Source organism: Lucilia sericata, unplaced genomic scaffold (assembly GCF_015586225.1).
Source record: "Lucilia sericata isolate MDLA Ls3-8-SP2 unplaced genomic scaffold, ASM1558622v1 Contig000120F_arrow, whole genome shotgun sequence".
NCBI classification, from domain to species: domain Eukaryota; kingdom Metazoa; phylum Arthropoda; class Insecta; order Diptera; family Calliphoridae; genus Lucilia; species Lucilia sericata.
The window spans coordinates 188,639-208,664 of NW_023994152.1; the positions used below are offsets into that span (position 1 = coordinate 188,639).

At 28.2% G+C, this 20,026-nt stretch overlaps 2 protein-coding genes and 1 long non-coding RNA gene across 3 annotated transcripts in view; 1 reads left to right on the forward strand and 2 right to left on the reverse strand.

Moving 5' to 3' along the window:
* LOC119600741 overlaps nt 1-1,305 on the reverse strand; it is a 36,517-nt gene extending 35,212 nt beyond the window's left edge. Inside the window, exon 1 of the mRNA XM_037951222.1 lies at nt 455-1,305. Coding sequence (XP_037807150.1) covers nt 455-490 — 36 coding nt within the window. The 5' untranslated portion in view covers nt 491-1,305. The remainder of the gene's footprint in view (nt 1-454) is intronic.
* A 16,171-nt stretch (nt 1,306-17,476) lies between these two features.
* On the forward strand, nt 17,477-19,121 carry LOC119600743 (pyrimidodiazepine synthase). The gene is made up of 4 exons (XM_037951225.1): nt 17,477-17,678; nt 17,871-18,454; nt 18,527-18,648; nt 18,874-19,121. The coding sequence occupies exons 1-4, from the start codon at nt 17,651-17,653 to the stop codon at nt 18,902-18,904; spliced, it is 765 nt and encodes a 254-aa protein (XP_037807153.1). The 5' UTR covers nt 17,477-17,650; the 3' UTR covers nt 18,905-19,121.
* LOC119600745 lies at nt 19,026-19,811 on the reverse strand. The gene is made up of 3 exons (XR_005231162.1): nt 19,567-19,811; nt 19,244-19,512; nt 19,026-19,162 (listed from the first exon to the last, which is right to left on the reverse strand). It is a non-coding gene; the product is annotated as an uncharacterized LOC119600745 (long non-coding RNA).
* Between the last annotated feature and the right edge of the window lie 215 nt (nt 19,812-20,026).

Consider the following 20,026-nt stretch of genomic DNA (forward strand, 5'->3'; position numbering starts at 1 on the left):
AAATAATAAAAAAAATTAAGTGAAAAAAAAAAACATATGTCATTACGTTATGCATGCCAATAACGACAATAACGAAATTGGCAAACAATTTCAAATAACAATAACAATAAATAAACTAATCAGCAACTATTACCAATAATAATGTAAAAAAAAACACACAAACGCTGCTACATAAACATTAAAAAATTTATATACAAACAATTAGTTCAATTAACTTTTAATGATTTCAACAAATAACTTGCATAATTACAAATAACAACAATAAAACTAAAACAACAGCCAATAGCGATATAAACAAAATTTTTAAATCGCGTGAGAATAATAATTTTATTTGATTTTTTTTCTATGAAACAATATTTATAGTTATAGATATAATTATGCAATCAATATTATTATAGATATTAAATATTTATTTATGTGTTAAAAAAAACTAAGATATCAAAAAAACACTTACCGCCCACAATGAAAATATCCTAAAGGTGATATACATGGCGTTTGTAACAAATAAAAAACTAGATTTCCAAATTTGTTGCTTAACACACTTTTACACACAAATTGAATTTTTTTTTGAGAATTTTTGAAAAAAAAAAGGATTTTTCACTTCTTTTTGAAAAAGATTTTAAATTAAAGTATTTGAAATTTATTTTGGGGTGTTTAATACAATGTTTTACTTTTTTAATGAATTTTACAAATTTAAATTTTATTTATGCCATTAATTTACAAATACAACAACACAAAACAAAAATCCAACAAAACGTTTTTATGTTTAAATTTGAAAACAAAACGTTTTGAATACAATTTGACTCAATTTAATTCACTTTTGCATATTTTTTTCTTAAAACGACAGAAATGTTTTTGAACTGTTTGTTACATTGCATGATTTTTACTATTTTGTTATTGTTATAGTTGTTGTTACTGTTGTTGTAGAAGGTGATTTGTTTTAGAGCACGTTTGATTTTATTACAATAAACATTACGTTTCGTTACAGCAAACAAAACAAATACAAAAAAACACACTTTAACTACTGATCGTAAATTCCACAAAAAAATTATACAAAAACAACGTTTAAATGATTTTTCGACAACAACACCAACTGCAATCTTTGTATGTTGTGTTGCCAACAAGAAAACAATTTTAAACAAATTTAATTTTGATTTGTTTATGTAAAAATTGTAACAAAACAACAAACATCTAGTAACAGCAGCAAAAATAAAATAAAAAAACACAAATGATCGTTACTTTTTTTTTGATTTTGTTTTGAATTTGAAAATTTGAAATCGCGCACACGTCTGTTACTCAAGCTGGCTAAATCGCCACTAAATCCAAATTGTATTGAGAGTCTAGGTTTAAACTTGAAAACAACAAAATATACAAACACAAAAACCAAAACAGCAAAAACAATAACAACAATATTAACAATATAAAAAATAAAATAAAACAATATTGTTGTACAAAGTTAAATAAATGTGTGCGGCAGCAGGCAACAGTCAGTCAGTTAAGTCAACCAAACAGCCAACAGCCACGATATACATTTAGTGGCAAATTCAGCTACAGCCAACAACAACCATCATGTATCTTTTTTCCATCTATACTTTTAAGTATCTACATATCTATCTGCCTTAGGTTTAGCTGTTAGTTTTCATTTCAACTCTTTTTTTTTGAAATTTCAAAAATTATTAGTGTGCAAAATTTTCAATTAAAAACAAATTTCATACATTTAATGTCCAAAAAATAATGTAATCAGTTTTATTGGGGTACTGAACTAATTCATATCAAATGGTTTTGCACTGCTTTTTTCTCACGTTACTTTACGTTTTCGGAATATTAATATAATAAATGGCGCTTTAGAATTTGGACTTGTAAATTTAGATTTCAATATTAGATATCTTTAGTCGTTCTTCTTTATTTTTCTTTTATACAAAAATTTAAAATTTAGATTTTTATTAAACAAGAAATAAGTTTTTATTTAAATTTTGTAATTCTAGAGAAAATTAAACTTTCTTTTGAAATATAAAAGGAAACTCTAGCAAAAATTTGAAATTTCTAGTGAAATTTTGAAATTCTAGAGAAAAATTTTTTTGGAAATTTTTGAATATCTAGGGAAAATTTTGTATTTTGTGAAAATTTACCAAAAAATAAAATTTTTAGTAAAATTTCGAATTTTTACTAAAACTTTGAAATTTTACTAAAATTTTGAATTTTTACTAAAATTTTAAATTGTTCGTAAAATTTTATATTTTAGTAAAGTTTTGAATTTTTCGTAAAATTTTAAATTTTTAATAAAATTTGGAATTTTTAATAAATTTTTAGTAAAATTTTGAATTTTAAAAAAAAATTGAATTTTTAATAAAATTATAAATTTTTAATAAAATTTTGAAATTTTAATAAAATTTTGAATTTTATTAAAATTTTGAATTATTAATAAATTTTGAATTTTTAATAACATTTTGAATTTTCAATAAAATTAATAAAAATAAAATTTAGATTTTTAATAAAATTTTGATTTTTAATAAAATTTAATTTTTATAAAATTTTAATTTTTAATAAAATTTTGAATTTTTCATAAAATTTTAATTAAATTTTCATGAAATTTCAAATTTTTAATAAAACTTTCCGTGTAAATTTAATATTTATAGTGAAAACTTAAGATTTAGCGTAAAAATGTAATATTTTTGGTGAAATTTTCAATTTCTGGTGAATGTGTAGTGAAATTTTGAATTTGCCCTTGCAATGTTCACTTTGAAGAAGGCAATTAAAGTGTATTCTTGTGGGTTGGTGATCACCTTCTCGCTCTTAGGATTTGACTCCTTCTGGTTTCTAATAATGCTGTGGACACCATCGATTCAGAGTCCTTGTCGGGGCTAGTTTGGGGACATTTTGAAAAAAAACTACTTGAGAGGAGAAATAGGCCATAGCTTTGTGTTTTTGGCAAGGCTAACCTTAGAGTTGTATCTGATACATAACTTCAGAAGAGTGCCCTCAAGTTGGTGAGTTCTTTCTCTTTTTGCATATATTCTCAGTGTTCAATTCATCGAGGGATCATATTCTCTTTATCTGTCTCCATATTGATTGTAATTCTAACGCTACAAGTTAAAATATTCTAAACTATGTGGGAATTATATTATTAGAAGGTGAAAATATCATATTTTCCCTGTGAATTAAACAAGAACACTTCATTGCGATCTGAAAACTGATAGCAGTGTCGCATTTCTAGAGAAAAATTCGAATGTATATGACAGTCTGGGTATAAAATTTCATATATCAAGAAACATTTTTCTATTTAAACATCTTCACATTTTATATATTCGCTTTGCCTTATATTTGACACTTGTTTTTGGCAGCAATTATTATATTCTTCCTGAGAACATTCTCTATCAAAATCTAAAAGTAAAATTCACTAAGGTGTTCCCTCCCATATATGTAATACAATTTCTGACAACTAACAAGTAACTGCAACTGAATATTAATGTTACAACTAATTACATTTCACTAAATTAACACATTTCGCTTTGTTGGAAATTATTTAAAATTTTTCTTTGTTAGTTAGTGATTAAATCAAAAAACACCCTCGTAACCTAAACACCACCCACTTACATAGTGAAAAATAAAATAACTTAAATGTATCTATTACACCGCCGCTGTCACTCATACCAGCACCGACAATATCATCACTTACTGCCGAACTTAGATCAGTTCTTATTACTTAATAATAACTTAAACACATGTCTCTGTTTTATCTTTTTCTCTGCTCTTACTTCTCAAACACCTGTTGCACTGCTAAATAATTCGTATTCAATGCGACGAATATGAAGAAAAAAAACAACAAAACATCAATATTCGTAAAATACCCGATCGTATAGCTGTTGAGTGCTAATTGAAGATTGTTACAGATTGTTGTTAGACACAAACAATTGATGAATTCTCTTCAAATACTTTTCTTTGTTGTGCCCTCCATTAAAGTGGGGAAATTTCATTCAGTATTATGATGATAATTTCTAATAAAACAAACATTTAAAAAATATTTTGTATAGAATTTTTAAAGTCGCTAAATGAAGGTGATTCATATGAAGGTAAATAATGTTTTAAAATTACTTCATACAAATGCGAGTTTCACAATTATTATTGTATTTAATTTATATAGAATTTTAAAAATTAATTTAGAACTTGATTTGTCATTAGGAAACTTTGAAAATATTGTTTGCAATTTTAAGAACTCAGATAAACAAATCAAATTTACAAAACAAGGGCCGATATTGCCATTCTATTTGCATCACATCGAAATGTATGTTTGTCGACCACAAATATTGAAATCATATAAAACCCTAACCACCATAAAAGTCCTCCCTCAGAAAATTACTTAAACTTTCAAAATTTATACTTTTCATACTTTTCCGTATTCGGAAATCAAGAACAAATTTGGGGTTAAATATAAAACACAGTTCTTCAAATATTTTAGAAATAATTTAATTCAAATGTCCAGCGCGAAATCATTGGAATGAGGGAATAAGCTGGACCCAATTTTCCACAACTCTAAAACATAAATCGGAACTTCCCACTTCTTGATTGCCCCTTCCATTGGCTCTAAACTAGTGATTGCCTTCTCCTTGCCAGGGTTTGATTGAGGTTGACTCATGATTCCTGTCATTTCTCAACGGGTCTACTAGGGCAAGAGACTAGATAGTGAGTACTTGAGCAAAGTTCTTGTACATGGTCCGGCAGAATTATGTAAAAAATTGACAACTGCGTGTAAGATATACAAAGGGGCAGTGGTGAGTCGTCAAATAAGATCACCCTGTGGATGAAAAAGTCGTAAAGCACTTCGACATCTTCCCCCATTTTGGTGTGATCGCGATCCGGGGAAAAAGACTATCTAACAGTAACTCTAGTCCTCCGGGACTATAAAATGGTGGTGTCAAATGTATCCTCGGTCTTTCCTTGGAATGATTTGACTTGGGTTTGAACCAGGGAGACATGTAATATGATATTACGGGTAGCTCTCAGGGCAGAGTTTCGGACTTTGTCTGGTTGTCCTGGTTATTTGGAGAGGTCTCTTTAGAATGCACGTGCTTTCTGTGGGTTAAATCCACACTCCCGTTAAGAAAATGTTGGTTAAAAGACTGACACACGGTAAAATCTATATTTGGGGATAATTTCAGTTGCCGTAAAAGACAACATATACTCACTATAGGAGTGACTGCTGTGTGAGTTGGTGTCAAATGTATGTGATACAGAATAAGGGGTTTACTGACCTCGTTCACCTAGAATAAATGTGACGAATGTTTTTCTCAATAAATGTGTCGGATAAAATGTGCTGGATTGAATGGTGAAGGATGTACAGTGCCTTATACAGGTGACACCATTGAATTTTCCTTCCCTGTCAGGGTATGTTCAGTACTTACTCCCTTCATACCAGACTTACCATAGTGTGTCCTCTGTGAGTAAGAACATGTCATTGGCTTATTTGATGGATTCTTATTTCAGTCCACCGATTATGACTGTAGGTGCTGTTCCCGAATCAACAGAAACTATCCCATCTGCGATGTTATAAACGTAAGTGATGTTTTTGCATCTCGGAAGTTAAGCAACGGGGCACTAATGGTCAGAGATTAGATAGCTCGAGTACATGAGCAAAGTGCTTGTATATGGGCCGTCGGAATCATGTATACAAATTGCCACCTGCGTGTTCTTTGCAAGGCACAAAGGGGCGGTGGTTACCCTGTGGTTTTAAAAGTATTACCGTTAAATAAGGCCGTCAAAAGAGTTTAATCGCTGTCCGACCATCTGGCAACATAGTTTAAATAGAACGAGAACTTTGATCGCAAAAAATTCGCATTTACCGAACCTCCGTACTTAATTATTTTTAGTGTAATCGAACTTTGAGAATATCACTATAAAGATTAATATCTCGTATTAATATCGGTATTACCAGATTTTCAATATAAAATGTCACAAAAAAACTCTGACCCCTCTTCTCGATTTTCAAAACTACAAGTATCAATGAAATTACTATATTGAAACCAAGTGAAGGTGTTTTTAAAAAAAACAAGTTGCTTACATAAAGATTTATAAATGTAATCCATAGATTTATAGTGTTTTTTGTATAAAACTTTACACTATTTTTTTAAATTGAAACCAAAACAAAAACTGTTAAAAATAACAAATGAAGTCACCCAATATTTATAGTGCAAACATAATTTTTTCAACAAATTAGTTGGTAACAAATTTAAAAAGCATGAATGACAATATTTTTTTTTTTTTAAATTGTTAATTGTAATTTTTTTGTTTTAAGATTTTTATTATTTTGCGATTTTTGGCAATCAACCCACAATTAATTTGTTATTGTTTAATAAAACTAATTTTAAACAAAAAATTTTAAAAATAATAATAATAAAAATATGGTTGGTTAAATAAATATAAAAACATTTTTCTTTATTATTTAATTCACTTTTTAAAAAGTTATACTGTATTTTGTTAGGATATTTATTGGTTCATAAATACAACTAAAATAACAAATAATTAAAATAAAAGTAACAACAATATAAATAATTTTAATAATAATGATAACAATTATACTTTAGAAAGGTTTGGAAAAAAACCTTAAATTATTGAAGGTCATTTGAAAACTATAACAAATTTGAACAAAATTTAAGAAAAAAAAAATAACAACAAGAATCTAGTTTAAAAAATATTTACAATTAATATTTGAAAATTATTGTTTTTTTATATCCATACAAACTCATTCACAAGTCTTTTTTTTAAGTTTAACAATATCCCCACAATTTATCATTTTAACTACTTTCAATAGTTTTTTTTTAATGAAGTTCACCCACATGCATTAATGCTAGATTTTGCCAATTTGTTCATGTTCTTATTTTAAATTTTTATGTTTATTCACTTACTTACACATTATTGGCTGTTTCATTTTTTTTCCTCTAAGATTTTAATTATATTTTTCTATAAAAAAACAAACATTCAAGCATTTTATACATTGATTTCTGTTTGAATTTCTGTTGTGTTTTTGAATTGGCGCCAAATAATTTGATATGGTAATAATGGCGCTGTTTTCTGTTAATTTGTGTATAATTTCAAGGCTAAATGAGTTTTTTTTTTAAATATCGCATTATCTTTAGTTGAGTATGTATTACATGGCTTAAGAGTGTGGGTTAGTCATAAAACGGAAAACACAACAAACTCGCGCAGATTTGAATAAATAATTCCTGTGTTTTGACAGTTTGTCAATTGCTTTTAAAGCTACTCTCTGATTAGAAGAACTGATTTCCTGTGTAATTAATTGAATTTCAATATTGTCTGTTACTAATAGATCTTTGAAGATTTAAAATTGTTTGTTATTTAGTTTGTACTCACTCTCCTTAAACTTCTACTCATAAATAAATTCTTTATCGCTAGATTAAACTTTTCTATAGAAACATTCTCTAGCTCAAGAATTTTCTACAGAATCTGTCGCTAGCTCTCAAGCTTTCTTTCGGGCAATATTTTCAATTATTAGCTAGCTTTCAAGGCTTAGACTATAGCCCTAGACTATAGACTAGACTATAGACTATAGAACTAGACTATAGACTAATACTATAGGACTAGACTATAGACTAGGACTATACTTAGACTAGACTAGACTATAGATAGACTATAGACTCAGACTATAGCTAGACTATAGACTAGGACTATTAGACTAGACTAATAGACTAGCCTATAAGACTTAGGACTATAGACTAGACTATAGACTAGACTATAGACTAGACCTAGACTAGACTAGACTAGACTATAGACTAGACTATAGACTCGACTATAGACTTAGACTATAGGACTAGACTATCGACTAGACTATAGGACTAGACTATAGACTAGACTATAGACTAGACTATAGACTAGACTATAGACTAGACTATAGACTAGACTATAGACTAGACTATAGACTAGACTATAGACTAGACTATAGACTAGACTATAGACTAGACTATAGACTAGACTATAGACTAGACTATAGACTAGACTATAGACTAGACTATAGACTAGACTATAGACTAGACTATAGACTAGACTATAGACTAGACTATAGACTAGACTATAGACTAGACTATAGACTAGACTATAGACTAGACTAGACTAGACTATAGACTAGACTATAGACTAGACTATAGACTAGACTATAGACTAGACTACTATAGACTAGACTATAGACTAGACTATAGACTAGACTATAGACTAGACTATAGACTAGACTATAGACAGACTATAGACTAGACTATAGACAAGACTATAGACTAGACTATAGACTAGACTATAGACTAGACTATAGACTAGACTATAGACTAGACTATAGACTAGACTATAGACTAGACTATAGACTAGACTATAGACTAGACTATAGACCTAGACTATAGACTAGACTATAGACTAGACTAATAGACTAGACTATAGACTAGACTATAGACTAGACTATAGACTAGACTATAGACGACTATAGACTGACTATAGACTAGACTATAGACTAGACTATAGACTAGACTATAGACTAGACTATAGACTAGACTATAGACTAGACTATAGACTAGACTATAGACTAGACTATAGACTAGACTATAGACTAGACTATAGACTAGACTATAGACTAGACTATAGACTAGACTATAGACTAGACTATAGACTAGACTATAGACTAGACTATAGACTAGACTATAGACTAGACTATAGACTAGACTTATAGACTAGACTATAGACTAGACTATAGACTAGACTATAGACTAGACTATAGACTAGACTATAGACTAGACTATAGACTAGACTATAGACTAGACTATAGACTAGACTAGAGACTAGACTATAGACTAGACTATAGACTAGACTATAGACTAGACTATAGACTAGACTATAGACTAGACTATAGATAGACTAGACTATAGACTAGATAGACTAGACTATAGACTAGACTATAGACTAGACTATAGACTAGACTATAGACTAGACTATAGACTAGACTATAGACTAGACTATAGACTAGACTATAGACTAGACTATAGACTAGACTATAGACTAGACTATAGACTAGACTATAGACTAGACTATATAGACTAGACTATAGACTAGACTATAGACTAGACTATAGACTAGACTATAGACTAGACTATAGACTAGACTATATAGACTAGACTATAGACTAGACTATAGAATAGACTAGACTATAGACTAGACTATAGACTAGACTATAGACTAGACTATAGACTAGATATAGACTAGACTATAGACTAGAATAGACTAGACTATAGACTAGACTATAGACTAGACTATAGACTAGACTATAGACTAGACTAGACTATAGACTATAGACTATAGACTAGACTATAGACTAGACTATAGACTAGATAGACTAGACTATAGACTAGACTACTAGACTAGACTAGACTAGACTAGACTCTACTGACTATAGACTAGACTAGACTAGACTAGACTAGGACTAGACTATAGACTAGACTAGACTAGACTAGACTAGACTATAGACTAGACTATAGACTAGACTATAGACTAGACTAGACTAGACTATAGACTAGACTATAGACTAGACTATAGACTAGACTATAGACTAGACTATAGACTAGACTATAGACTAGACTATAGACTAGACTATAGACTAGACTATAGACTAGACTATAGACTAGACTATAGACTAGACTATAGACTAGACTAGACTAGACTAGACTAGACTAGACTAGACTAGACTAGACTAGACTAGACTAGACTAGACTAGACTAGACTAGACTAGACTAGACTAGACTAGACTATAGACTAGACTAGACTATAGACTAGACTAGACTAGACTAGACTATAGACTAGACTATAGACTAGACTATAGACTAGACTATAGACTAGACTATAGACTAGACTAGACTATAAATATTTCAATATATTGCTAACGGATTGACAAATTCAATATAACATCCATCTTTTTTATTGATGAATATAAAATCATGTATATTTTAATTAAAAATTTTAGATACCTAAACGGATACCTACTTTACTAGCAAAAAAAGGCGACGAGTGGAAAATTTATTTTTATACCCTACACCACTTTAGTGGGGAGGGTATATTGGATTTGTGCTGATGTTTGTAACATACAAAAATATTCGTCCTAGACCCACCTTAAAGTATACCAATCGGCTTAGAATCGTTTTCTGAGTCGATTAAGCTATGTTCGTCCGTCCGTCCATCCGTCCGTCCGTCTGGCTGGCCATGTAAACCTTGTGCGCAAGGTACAGGTCGCAATTGGATGAAATTTGGCATGCACGTTTTATTTGACCCAAGGACGAAGCCTATTGCAAATGGTTAAAATCGGTCCATTATTTTACCTAGCCCCCATAGAACAGGTCCCCCCGAAAAGGGCTTCTGAGCTCATAATTATGTTAAATATACAGATATATCGATAAAATACGGCACAACTAAGTTTTATAGAAGTCTTGATGACCCTGCAAATTTCATCATCCCATCTGACCATAGCTCCCATACAAAGTCCCCTTCAGAAAATTACTTGAATGTCCCAAATTAACTTATAAACACAAATATCGCGATGAAATTCAGTACAATAAAATATTATGTAAATATAAATATATTCACAAAATTTTATCGGGCTTGGTCCATATTTGCTCCTAGCCCCCAGAAAATTAGTTTTTCATCCATAAATTGCTTAAATGTATCGGAACAAGGGAATATTGAAAATAAATGTTTTATTATGAAAAATAAATCACATTTAATATTCATAACTGGTGTAGGGTATCATATGGTCGGCTACGCCCGACTATACTTTCTTACTTGTTAATTGTTCAATAAGTAAATTGTGTAATAAATAAATAATTTTGCGCTTTTAATAAATTAAGCAAAAAAATGATGCATCCAAACAAATATTTTTGTTAAATTCTAAAACAATCAATTTTAAACGCCTTCAAACATCAAATACCCTGAACTACGCAATTTAAATTAAAGGAATAATGATAAATTGTACTAAAATAAATATTTTTGAAATAAAAATTTTTTTACAAAGAATTCCAAATAAAAATTACCTACTATTAAACAAATCAAATAAAATGACGTATTTTGATGCATAAAATTAATAGAAACAAATGATATTTGTTTAACTTTTTCTGCGGCGCACACCCGAACGTATAATTATTATTTGAATAAAAAATATGTCTTGCCATATTTCGCATACATTCAATCATTAAATAATTCTTTTAAAAAAATTAATCACCTTAATATAAATAATAACAATAATAATAAAATAAAAACTATTTAGTTTTATTTTCAAACTGATCATGACAATGATTAACAATTGAACAACTAACTCAATAAGGTGAGGAATGTTTTGACAAATTTATGAAATGAAATAAATTAAAAAAAACACTCTCACACACAATTTAATTGTCGTACTATGTACTTAAATTTATAAATTATAATTCATATGCAAAATAGCACCCTCATACAAGGGACTTTAAAAGGAAAAACACGGAAAAATGCGTGCCAACTTATAAATAAATATTCATACACATTGTTTTTTAATTTATTTAGACCTACCTTCCTACTATGCAAAAACAAACTTATTTTATATTTAATATAAAATTAATACTCGTCTAAAATAAATAAATAAATTTGTCGTTTTAATTTAAATGTATGGCGGAATTTGTATTTTAATTATCGTGCCAATATTTGAGGCATGACTGACTGACATCAATATACATATTTATTTTTTGTGTGTTATGTTAAATATTTAAATGTTACACCAAATCTCCCCCACTTCTGCCCCTTTCTCTCTAAAAAAAACCTAAAAATAATAACAAACTTAAAATAATGTTCATAAAAAAATTGAATAACAATTAATTAATCACTGTTTTTAACACAATTAGCAAAAAAAAAATATTTGGACATTTAGGTAGCTTTGCTCATTTTATTGTTAACTTTTTACAATTGTGCAACATTAAAAAAAAAAACATAATAAAAACAGAAGCATGTTAAAACTTAAACAGAAAATGAAAACAAAATATTAAATTTGTTTTACCAAAAGTGCATACTAAATACCTAAATAAATTAATAATAACAATACACGTCATATTTTTTTTACAATATATATTAAAATAAATAAATTTGTATTTACGTTTTTTGCAAAGAAATTTCACTGTTAAAGTAAAATTTCATATTTTGGCTCATTTATTTTCGTAAACATCAAACATTGTTTTACAAAGTACATCAAACCCCCGATTTGCTTTATCCTAAAGTAGGTTTAGTGATGTACAGTGGAATAGATAAAAAGGTAATAAATCTGTAATCGAAGAATTAAAATAATTTGCAACAGTTACATAATTTAAAAACTCTGGTCCCGAGTAGTAGTAGTTAGTTAGTTAGTAGTTAGTTAGTTAGTTAGTTAGTTAGTTAGTAGTTAGTTAGTAGTAGTTAGTTAGTTAGTTAGTTAGTTAGTTAGTTAGTTAGTTAGTTAGTTAGTTAGTTAGTAGTTAGTTAGTTAGTTAGTTAGTTAGTTAGTTAGTTAGTTAGTAGTTAGTTAGTTAGTTAGTTCGTTAGTTAGTTAGTTAGTTAGTTAGTTAGTTAGTAGTTAGTTAGTTAGTTAGTTAGTTAGTTAGTTAGTTAGTTAGTTAGTTAGTTAGTAGTTAGTTAGTTAGTTAGTTAGTTAGTTAGTTAGTTAGTTAGTTAGTTAGTTAGTTAGTTAGTTAGTTAGTTAGTTAGTTAGTAGTTAGTTAGTAGTTAGTTAGTTAGTTAGTTAGTTAGTTAGTTAGTTAGTTAGTTAGTTAGTTAGTTAGTTAGTTAGTTAGTTAGTTAGTTAGTTAGTTAGTTAGTTAGTTAGTTAGTTAGTTAGTTAGTTAGTTAGTAGTTAGTTAGTTAGTTAGTTAGTTAGTTAGTTAGTTAGTTAGTTAGTAGTTAGTTAGTTAGTTAGTTAGTTAGTTAGTTAGTTAGTTAGTTGTTAGTTAGTTAGTTAGTTAGTTAGTTAGTTAGTTAGTTAGTTAGTTAGTTAGTTAGTTAGTTAGTTAGTTAGTTAGTTAGTTAGTTAGTTAGTTAGTTAGTTAGTTAGTTAGTAGTTAGTTAGTTAGTTAGTTAGTAGTTAGTTAGTTAGTTAGTTAGTTAGTTAGTTAGTTAGTTAGTTAGTTAGTTAGTTAGTTAGTTAGTTAGTAGTTAGTTAGTTAGTTAGTTAGTTAGTTAGTTAGTTAGTTAGTTAGTTAGTTAGTTAGTTAGTTAGTTAGTTAGTTAGTTAGTTAGTTAGTTAGTTAGTTAGTTAGTTAGTTAGTTAGTTAGTTAGTTAGTTAGTTAGTTAGTTAGTTAGTTAGTTAGTTAGTACTTAAAAATCTCTAATAGTTATAAACAATTAAATTTTAATTGACAGTAATTGTCAGTTTATACAATAATATATAATGTTAGTGAAATCAAGCGAATGACCATTTAGTTATATCCAGTAATCCGCATGTTCTACCATGATTTTCCTTATTTTTGCGATAAAGGTGTTAGAAAGATATTTTACCAAGAATTAGACAGTTCCAATTTCTTTAGCCTTCAATGTAAAACGTTATGTGTCATCTTCAAAATTTTGTAATATATTAAGAATTGAAAAAATGTTATCTTCATTTATAAAACAAATAATAAAACAATGCATTCATTTCTAGATGTATTCTTTCTTAACAAAAATTATAATCTTTTTATACTAATGACCTTTTTCTTTGTTATCTTATAGATTTATTTAATTTATTAATTCTTTTTTTTTCCAACCTATAACAGTTTAAAAAGTAGCGAAATTCTTTTAATTCGCATTGGCTGATTCTTTCTCTGTCGATTTTGTCATGAATTTCCAAAGAAAGCTGCAAGGCAAATCAATAAAATGTAAGCAAAAAAATATAAAGATGCTATCAAGATACATAATAGTTAAATTTAGTAGCGTGTTGACATATAAACAAATAAATACCTCTGAAATCAACTTTAGTGACAATAAATTTAGGTTAAAAAAACATCATTATTAAAAAATTTCAGCATATCAACTGAATGCCAAACACAAAGATAAAACAAATCTTTTATAATTAAATATTTAAAATTCCTTTTAGGATTTTGGGAAAATTGCCAGCCAAACAATATGATTATCTAATTAGTCATCAACACTCCATAGGTCTGTAATCATCATTTCACAATAATATATAATTTATTAACTCTGCCAATATTCAATTTTAATGATCTATCTATTCTAGCACACAGCAAGATCATTTGTACTACTTTCTTCTTTCAATACGTCGTAGAAGATGTTGCGTCAGTGTCGCAAACTATTTTTTCGATATTGTTTTTTTTTTTTAATTTTTCTTTTGTTTCGAAATTTTTTGTTGTTTTTGCATTTTCTCGTGATGAGAAAATTTCTATATTTAGTTACATCAAAATACATTTACTACGTTAATGTTTTGGAGTTTCTTTAAAATTGTTGTTTTGATCTTAACTCATAAATAGTTTTGGAATGTTTTAAATGCTAAAATATGAGCTCTTGTGTGAAATGAAGTGAAATTTTAAAAAATTAAATAAACGCCTTCGCTTTTGTTTTCGTTGTGTCTGAAAGATCGACTGAGTGTTTGTGTAAAAGAGTGGGGGCAGAATTGTTCTTAAAATGTCTGCAAAATTTGAATTATTAGTTGCTATTTGAGAAACTGGTCATTCGCTTGATTTCACTAATATTATATATTACTGTATAAACTGACAATTATTGTCAATTAAAAATGAAATATTTATAACCATCAGTGGTTCTTAAATCGGTTTTTACAAGAGACAAATTTTCAGAATGATATGACTGATGATTGATAGGGGGATGTATACTAACTAACTAACTAACTAACTAACTGACTAACTAACTAACTAACTAACTAACTAACTAACTAACTAACTAACTAACTAACTAATTAATTAACTAACTAACTAACTAACTAAGTAACTAACTAACTAACTAATTAACTAACTAACTAAATAACAAACTAACTATAGAATTATATTAAAATCTGTTTATTCTAGAAATGATTTCCTCTCGTTTGTTAGATTGACATTTGTATAACTCTGGTTGGTCTATCACATAAATATACATACGCCAACATCACTTCCATTATTACCTAAAGTAATAGAATTACAGTAGTTTAAATTAAAAATAACAATGGCCAAATGGATTAATATTAAAAATAAGTTTTTGTGCCACAAACACAACCGGACAAGTCCATAAGATGTGGGGGTCTAAACAAAATTATTTTTATCTATTTAATACTTGTTTTTGTTATTTAAGTCCATAAAGTACTTGTCTTAAATACACCATAAAAATTACAAAATTTAAATACAAAAAACTCCTCATTACAAATAAGGCTAAAACCAGACAATTTTATTTTTCTTACACAGTAAAATGAAAACAAATAAATTATTTAAAATTAGGTTAAAATGAATTGCGAAGAAAACAAATAAAATTACTAATTTGAAACAAATTATTGCGTATTTAAATGTTGTGATATTATAGAAGATAATAGATATTAACACTAATTCGTATAAGTAAACAATAAAAAGCTGCCTTTTAAGTTTTTTTTTTGGGGTTTAATGAACGTTTATTCATTCAGCCTTCCACCCACTAATTAAATACATAATTGTGTATTATCTTTTGCGTGTTTTATTAAATTATTAAATATAAATTTAGGCATAAATTTATTTTGATATTATTATGTAAATTATTTCCTAATTATTTTTAAAATACTTACATACATATTTTCATTTACTAGAACAAGATCTTTGGTCTACAAGATAATTCTTTAGTCTTTGTTATTCTCCGAGACAGAGTTTTGAGCTTATAAATATTAAGAAAATATTCGAGGATATTCCGCGATCTTAACAAAGTACTTGTATATTTTATTATTTTAGAAAGGATTTGAAAAATTCACAATTGTAAAAATATGCGACGGCACGATTTATGGCACTGCGTTAATCGTGTCGTCGCCGCCTAAATTACAGTTTAACTCCTAGTAAACAAAATTTTCAATTCGTACACAATTATTTTCAAACATTCATGAGAATTCTCGGAATTAAAAAAAACTTTTAGAACAATTCATGTAGGCATTTCATTTAAAGCATCATAATAAGTACATTACTAAATACATTGCGATACATTAAAACGTTATATGGATTTATAAATAATGTTATGCGGTAATTTCATGTAGTAATTTGTTAGAATTATTTTAAACATAAATGATGAGACCAAATACAAAAGTACGTGGGTACAATCACATTTAAATGAATACAAATTATAGTGTTAAATTATGTATTTTATACAAACATAAATATTATGTGAACATTATAATTATTACATGTCATTTGAAGGTACGTGTCTAATTTCTCTATCATCAACTAAAAAACAAATTTCAATTAAGAAAATTCAATCTTATGAATTTTTATTTTATTTTTAAATGATTGACGGCATTATGCGGTTTAACTGTTTTGAAAACCTTTAATAGGAGTTTGTTTAAAAACAATGAAAGTTTTACACTTACAACTTGATTTTTTTATAATTTTGGGTGATAACATAAATTATCCATGGGACACTGTCTGTCATACATATATACGATTTGTTGTTTTGTTCATATAACGCATGAAGAATTTTTTATGCTGAAAATCAAATCAATAAAATATAGTTGTAATTTATTTATTTTTTTTTTTTTTTATTCATATTCCAACAGGCGACAGCAGAAGCCACACAGCTGTTGCTTTTGTTGGGCTAATGTGTCACAATAAAATTTTAACAAATATTTGTTGTTTTTTGTAAAAACAACTCAAAACAAATCAAAACCATAACAATTGCAATGTGCGAATGGTATAACAGGAGACAGACAGACAGACAGACAATGGACTCATGCAATGATTTATTCGATAACATTGCCTGCCAATTTGTAGGTGTCAATTTTTATTTTTAGCCTGAAAACACTGTAACATACAAATTGACTAAAGAATTTTTTAAACTTTATGGTTTGAAAACAAAAATTAATCGTTTTTTTAAGAATACCGCAATTCCTAAATAAACTTTCAAAATTACCTTAAAAGGTTTTTGAAATAACTAGTACATACAATGGAATTTGCTGATGTTCCTGGCAAAAATTTGGATAATTTTTAAAGAAAAGTTGTAAATTTAACTCTAAAATGTATGTAAATTCAATATCACGTTCTCTTCATAAAATTTCATTGAATTGGAACTAACTATTTAGTACTAACATTTATGCTATTTTCTCCAATACGCAAAGGTCGCTTGCCGTCAGTAGTATCAATTGTAACAATCATATTACCGTTGTAATGTTTGTGTCTTTGGTCTTTTGTATGAGAAGTATTACCATTCAATAATAATAAAAACTTTCAACTTAAAGTTGCCATACGTTTGACAGTTTCACCTTGACACTTTATCCCATCTGGCAAGTCTTTTATACAAAAACAAAAACCTTAGTTGGCAACACTTATTCTGATAAGTGAATTTTTATTTGCAAAAAAAAACAATTCTATTAGAAATTAATTTTAAAGTGCCGGATACTTACACATAAATATTTTAATATTGACGAAATATTTTAAATTTTTTTCAAACAAAATACAAAAATCTCTAACAATCATGAGTGGTGGCAAACATTTGGCAAAAGGTAAAATTAATAAAAACTAAAGTAACTTTTTGCAAGAAATTTCATTTGGCAAAAAAAGATTGTAGAAAAACAAGTATTATGACAAAATTCTAATTTTATAATACACTTGTATACACACTTAATTATTTTTTGCTTATAAACCACAAAAAATACATACAAATGACTCATTCTTATAATTGTTTCACAAAAAAGGCTCTTCAAAACCTGAGCTTCCTGATGATGGTGTTTTGCGTTTGTATTCCATGCGTTTTTGTCCCTATGCCCATCGTGTTCATTTAGTTTTGGATGCCAAGAAAATTCCTTACCATAGCATTTATATTAATTTACACGATAAACCCGAGTGGTTGACTGAATACAGTCCCTTGGGCAAAGTGCCAGCTCTACAACTTATTACTACCGAAGGAAAGCCGGCTTTAATTGAATCCTTGATAATTGCCGAATATTTGGATGAAATGTATCCAGAACCCAGACTCTTCCCTAAAGATCCTTTGAAAAAGGCCCAAGATAAAATACTCATTGAACGCTTTAACTCTGTTATAAGCGCCATGTATAAAATATTTGTCAACACCGAAGTATCGCCCGGTGCAATAACTGATATATCAACTGGTTTGGATATTTTCGAGAAAGAGCTTAGAGCACGTGGTACACCCTTCTATGGGGGCGAAAAACCCGGCATGTTGGATTACATGATTTGGCCTTGGTGTGAACGTTCAGAAATGATTAAATATCTATTGAATAATAAATACGAAATGGATAAGGAACGCTTTGAACAATTGGTATGTTATCATCCCGTGCACTTAGCTTAAGTATTACCATTTGTTTATTTAATTTTTTTTTTAATTGTTTAGCTTAAATGGCGTGACCTAATGATAGAAGATGAAGCTGTTAAATGCTTCTACTTGGATGGTGAAACCCATGCTAAATTCATGAAAACTAGACGCGAAGGCACTCCTGACTACGATATGCTTGTGTAAGCTTTTTATAAAATTTTCCATATATCATATTAAACCTTATTAAAATATTAATATTAAACAAATACTTAAATATGTACTTAAGCGAAATTCTTTCAAAGAGTTTTCATATCTTACTCTCAAATAAATGTCCCCATTAACTTGCCTGGGCTTACTAATTAATTAATATTTTTCTCATTACATTTTTCTTTCTTTTTTTCTTATAATTTTTTATTTTGTTGCAGAAATCCCACTAAACGTCAACGCACTTGCTAAACAGTTTCTCTCCTACCCTTTTCATAGTACATATTGAAAAAAAGTAATTTCTGTTACGTTTGAAACGTAACTTATTGAAGAAATAACTTTTTACGCAACTGGCATCTGTTATTATTTTATCTTTTGTTTATAGAGGTTATTTCCATGCTTAATTATTTTTATATTATTTTTCTAAAAATAAAAACCTATTTTTTACCTATGTGCTAACATCAACAAATTTATAGTATACGTTTTGAATTGGCTTTATCTAATTGGATGCTACGTGGTAAGAAATAAATAAAAATATTGCAATTAAAATTAAATAAAAAGAAAAATGTTGTCGTTTTCAATTAAACTTACTTTTTATACATACACATTGAATATGCATACAAGAAAGCAAGAATTCAAATACATACTTCGAAACTGTATAGATTGTTGCGGGTGATCTGAACCTAAAGTAGAGCTGCTGGCACTGTGGTTTGTTTGTGTTTTATCTGTTGTTTATTAGTTAATTTGTTTATATGTTTCAATTTGTTTGTTGTTTTGTCCTAGATGTTAAGCCTGTGGATTTCGTTGCTGATGTTTTCTGTAGTGATGGTTGTTGTTTAAGGCTGTGTTTTTTTGTTATTCTGAAAATTGGAGAATGATTTATTTATGTAAAAATATTAAATGTATGCACTTACCTTTTTTATATTTACTTGGACACGTTTATATGTATATATTTTATTGTTTTTTTTGGTATTGTTTGTTTGCATGTGATTTATTATGAGTTTCTTCTTCTTGTTGTATGTTTCGTATGTGTTTGGTTGTGTGTCAGCTGTTCGGTGTAGGAACGCCTTTACTATAATGTAGTAACGCGGCGATATGGCGTAAAGAACAGGGTTGCATTTTCCATTCAGGAATGGAAAATAATAATTTTGGCGGGTTTCGAAAATGAAAATAAATTATGAATGGAAATAAGATTTGCTAATTTTTATGAGAACCTGATACCATAATAATTGCAGACAAAGATTCGGATGATGATTATGGGTCAGGAGGAGTAGGAAAGATGCCTGTATATGCATAAGGAATTGGGGAAAACCAGATACATAAATGTAATATAAACATTTGGCTGGCAGCTATAAAAGATTTAAATATATATTT

Bases quoted from the DNA above. Each gene is read 5' to 3' on its own strand.
- LOC119600743 (XM_037951225.1), top strand. From the start codon at position 17,651: ATGAGTGGTGGCAAACATTTGGCAAAAG. The intron at 17,679-17,870 runs GTAAAATTAATA...TTCACAAAAAAG, and splicing joins TGGCAAACATTTGGCAAAAG to GCTCTTCAAAACCTGAGCTT. The intron at 18,455-18,526 runs GTATGTTATCAT...TTAATTGTTTAG, and splicing joins AGGAACGCTTTGAACAATTG to CTTAAATGGCGTGACCTAAT.